The following is a 4,535-nucleotide window of genomic DNA, read 5'->3' as shown; positions in this document are numbered from 1 at the left end:
TTCTAGGGGTTGCGTCCCCCAGCACTGCACTGGGGATGGTCAGGGTCTGTGTAGGTTTTTTTAATGAATCAGCAGAGCGTGGAGCACTGTGCAGACGAGCCAAGTTTGCCCCCTGCTGAGCTCGGCCGTCCCCCCCCTTTGGTGCGAGGGGATATTGGCTCCAGCAGCATCCCGGGCGCGTCGCTTGCGTGCTCACAACCGCACGGCGTGCGCACTCCCCCTCAACGCCACGCCACGACGCGACGCACATCCGCATCGTCCCATAGATTGCCCACAAATATCCCACAAATATCCTACATCTTGTTCGACAGGTCCAGGGCGTCTACCCCGGCCGCTCGTGGCGCTTCATATCGGAGCACATCAGCGACATCGGCGCGAAGCAGGCCGCCGAGTTCGGCGACCTCGCGGGGGCGGCCGCGCACGCGCGGTCGCTGCTGGAGGGCAGCGGGCACCGGCCGGTGGCGGCCCAGGCGCACTATCTCGCCCAGTTCATGGAGGCGGTCAAGCGGCTGCAGGTGCAGCAGGTGAGTGGGGGCTGGCACTGTGTGTGTGTGTGTGTGTGTGTGTGTGTGCGCGTGTGCGTGCGTGGTTTGTGCACGTGCATTGAGCGTGTGAGAGAGACCCCTGCATGCATGTGTGCGTGTGTGTGGTTGAGGGAGAGGAAGTGCGGGCTGGTTGGCCTGTGTTGATATGCGGAGTGGGGCGTCGGGTGCTTAGAGCAGCCGCAGGGTCATGCTTACCATTTGCTGGTGTGTTGTAGTTGTTGGGGCGCCCCTCGCAAGCGCGGTGGTGGGCAATGCATGGGCAGTGCAACGACCCAATCAATGTTGCGAGCGCTCCAACATCACATGTAACAAGCGCCCTCCTCTTTGCCCTGGGGCAGGGCGCCGCATTGGGCCCCCTGCAGGGCCTCCAAGTCCCCGTGGTGACCGCCGATGACGTCACCGTCCACGCCTCCGACCAGCGCTGCGCCGGCAACGCGGCGGCCGCGTTGCTGCCGCCGTCGGCGTGGGCAGGGCTGGAGGCGGCGGCGGCGGGGGCGGAGATGCCCAGCAGCAACTGGCTGGAGGGCGGCAAGCAGGTGTGCATGTGGTCGGGGGTCGCAGGGTTTCGTAGCTTGTGGGTTTGTGTTAGAGTTGCGAAGCCGCACGTGTTGGCTGCGGGAGGGCCCCTGCTGCGCGAGCCCTGTGAGCGCGCGTGTGTGCGTAATAGCGATTGCGGTTGCGTGCATGCGCGCACACACCTCTCTTCCACGCGTTTTTTCTCTCTTGACTTTTTGTTCACCATCACTGTCCACCGTCACGCCCCCACTTTCACGCACACGCACACGCACGCACACATCCATAATCTTACAACCACACAGGTGCGTGACGGCGAGGAGTTCACCGCAGTGGCGGCCGGCGAGGACCTCGGGGTGGAGGTGACCTTCACCAACCCCCTGGGCATCAAGCTGCGGCTGACAGGCGTCCGCCTGGTGTATGAATTCCAGCGGGAAAAGTTTGGCGAAGGCGGCGACGGGGCGGCGGGCGGCGCGGCAGGGGCGGCGCCGGGGGCGTCGAGCGGCGGGCAGGTTGCGGACGCGGACGGCGGCGGCGCCGCGGTGCAGGCGACGGCCGCGCAGTTCACGCTGCACCCGTCTGAAGTTCTTGCCGAGAAGCTCACGCTGCGGCCGCTGGCGGCGGGCTGGCTGCGGGTGACGGGGGTTGAGTGGGTCGTGGAGGGCGGCGTGGAGGGGCGGACGCTGTTTGAGATCAAGGGGCGGCACCGCAAGCGGCCCAAGGGCGACAGGTGAGCCGCAGCGCTTCGAAGGGGTTCGCGTTGCGTCCAGAGGCTCGGGCCCGCGACGAGCAGCCAGAGGGCGGAGGTTTGGTACCCTTTTGAAAGGTGCAAGTCCCTGATATATGAACGTGTTTTTGTTCAGGGGTTGCGTCTGCTCGTGTATCCACCCTGCTGTGTCGGGGCCCATCCCTGCTCAACTTTGTTGTCCAGGCTTGCGGCGCCGCAGCCCGCCCGTCGCGCCGCGCACGCCGAAGCAGCCCCGCACCCCCACTCCCATGCGCGGGCCCCGCGCGCAGGCCCAGCCAGCGCAAGCACTACCCGCCCCGCCGGCGGCTGCTGTTCCACGTTCTGCCCGGCATGCCGCGGCTCAGCATCGCCACTGAGGCCCTGCCGTCACGCGCGTTTGCCGGGGAGCTGCTGAGGGTGCCCGTCACAATCACAAACATCGGTCGCCTGCCGGCGCGCGCGCTGCGGCTGGCGGTCGGCGCCGGCGCGGGCGTGGCGCTCGCTGGCGGCAGGGGCGCGGCGGCGGTGGCAGGCGCGAGCCCGGGCGCGGGCGCGGCGGGGATGCTGCGGCCAGGTGGGGCGGCGGGGGATCTAACACTGGGGCTGATTGGCTTGGGGCGCGGGTGGTGGCACGGGGCGGGCGGGTGCAGCTGATGACCTCGTGTTCCGTCTTCTAGTGTGTTTGTCGCCGCATTCCCAGGGGCGCTGACGAGTCGGCGGTCCCCCGCAGACGCGCCCCGCCCACCGCTGCCACCGCCCTCCAAACGCCCCCGCCCCTCCCCCGCCGTCCAGGCGCCCCTCCCGAGCGGCTGGAGCCGTCCGGGCGCCGCCGCAAGGACGGGAGCGAAATTCTGCTGTTCAACTTGGGCGGCGATGGGGACGACGGCTGCACCGGCGGCGGCGGCGGCGGTTTGGATGGAGACCTAGAGCTGGCGCCGGGGCAGGGCGTGGGCGCCGTGCTGTGGCTGCACGCGCCGGCGGCGCCGGGGGCGTGGCAGTTCCAGTGTGTGTGGTACTGCGAGCCTGTGGTGCGAGGCTTGGGGCGGAAAGGGGGTGTGCGCTAGGGCTTAACATTGTGCCTTCACTGTTCAGGTTTCCTGTGACTTGCAGAGTGGTTTTTCAGTCGCTTGACGCCAGCCTGCTGCAAGCACCTGCGACCCAGTGCTGCCCCCGAGCTGGGATGGGCCGGATGTCGTCTTGTCGCACCCAGCTGTGGCGCGGCGGACCTGGCGGGCACTACGCCCAACCCGGTCGTACCGCCTGCCAGGGCGCCATGCACCACTGTGCGGTCCGGCCCGACGCTTCTCTCAATCCTGTGTCTTGCCAGCCGCGCGCCCCCCCACATGCCCACTGCACGCCCTCATACCACGCCCCCCTCTTCCCACCAGGCGTCCGTCCCGCTGCAGATGCGCTTCCGCAGCCTGCGCACCGCGCACGCGCTGGAGGTTGCGCCCCTGCTGGGCGTCGCGCCGCGCGTGGCGCCGTCCGGCGGGGACCTGCAGCAGTACATGCTAAGGCTGGACCTGGATTGCGACAGGGTGGGCGCCGGACTGCGGACTGCGGACTGCAGACTGCGGAATCTTTGCTTGCGATTACGTGCCTGCGGTTATGGGACGCTGTGTTGCTCGCAGGCGCATCGAGCTGCACCTCTGTTGTGGTGGTGATTATTCCATTTTTTGGCGCTCCTTGTCGCTGTCGGCACACATGCGCACACATACACACACACGCACACAAACCCACACACATCACACAAGCGCAAGCACATCCACACGCATACAAGAACGCATGCGCACCCACCCACGCTTGTGCGCAATCTGTCTCAGGAGAGCGCCCCCGTTGAGCTATCCCAATTAACCTGCCTCTCCCGCGGCGGCGACGCCGGCTGGCGCGTCGCCCCAATCCTGGACGCGGGCCCTGCAGCAGCAGCAGCAGCAGCAGCAGCAGCAGCAGCAGCAGCAGGCACGGCCGCCGCGGCGCTTGAGGCGTGCAGCCTGGCCGCCGGCGTGAGGCTGGAGCCCGGGGACAGCAGCTGCCAGTTCTTCCGGCTGTTGTCACCCGTGGCGCGCGGCGCGGCGGCGGCTGGCAAGGACGCTGGCGGCGGCGCCGCCGCCTCCAGCCGGGAGGGGACGCAGAAGCTGTTTGCGGCAGCCGAGGAGGCGCCGCTGTCGGGGCCGCTGCTCCACTTTTACCGCTTGCAGCATCCCACAGCAGAGTCGGCCCCTCTCGCAGACGGCGCCGCCGCAGGTGCGAGCGCGGGCGCGAGCAGCCGCGGGGGCAGCAGCAGCAACGTCGCGGCGCAGGCGCGCGCGGGCGGCGGCGGCGGCGGCGGCGGCGATGCGGCTGCCGCGGGGCCGCGCCAGGAATTGGATTCAGTAGTGGCTGAGCCGCCTGTTGACCTGGCGCTGATCTGGCGCTCCCCTGGGGGCGGCGACGTGGGCGGGGGCAGGGTGGGGCTGCTGCCGTTTTATGATCTGTGCGCGGCGCAGCGGCTCAACCCGGTGCGGATGCAGCTGGAGGGGCCGCAGCAGGCGGTGGTTCACGACTTCAGGGGGCGCTCCCTGTGCGTGGTGCCGCTGACGCTGCGCCTGCGCAACTGCGGCGCGGCGCCGGCGGCGCTGACGGTGCGCGCGCAGTCGGCGTGGGAGGGCTACGGCACGCAGCACGCGTGGTTCGCGGCGCCCGCGGCGGCGGCGCGAGGGGGCGGCGGCGGCGCGGGGTCGCCAATCGCGGGCGGGGGCCGCCCCTTGGGC

The 4,535-nt window shown here is 69.4% G+C and overlaps 1 protein-coding gene across 1 annotated transcript; it reads left to right on the top strand.

The window, feature by feature from the left end:
* Positions 1–35: 35 nt before the first annotated feature.
* Positions 36–4,501, top strand: MNEG_14322 (component of TRAPP complex, TRS85-like protein; the record flags this gene model as incomplete). Its single annotated transcript, XM_014037206.1, has 8 exons — positions 36–44; positions 312–524; positions 884–1,081; positions 1,364–1,788; positions 2,076–2,359; positions 2,578–2,813; positions 3,174–3,323; positions 3,609–4,501. Coding segments are annotated over 8 exons (2,408 nt in total), but the record flags the coding sequence as incomplete, so codon positions are not given.
* Between the last annotated feature and the right edge of the window lie 34 nt (positions 4,502–4,535).

Source organism: Monoraphidium neglectum, assembly GCF_000611645.1.
Source record: "Monoraphidium neglectum strain SAG 48.87 unplaced genomic scaffold scaffold04402, whole genome shotgun sequence".
Lineage (NCBI taxonomy): Eukaryota > Viridiplantae > Chlorophyta > Chlorophyceae > Sphaeropleales > Selenastraceae > Monoraphidium > Monoraphidium neglectum.
Note: the sequence above shows the minus strand (reverse complement) of the source record. Positions and strands in the feature narration are given on the sequence as shown.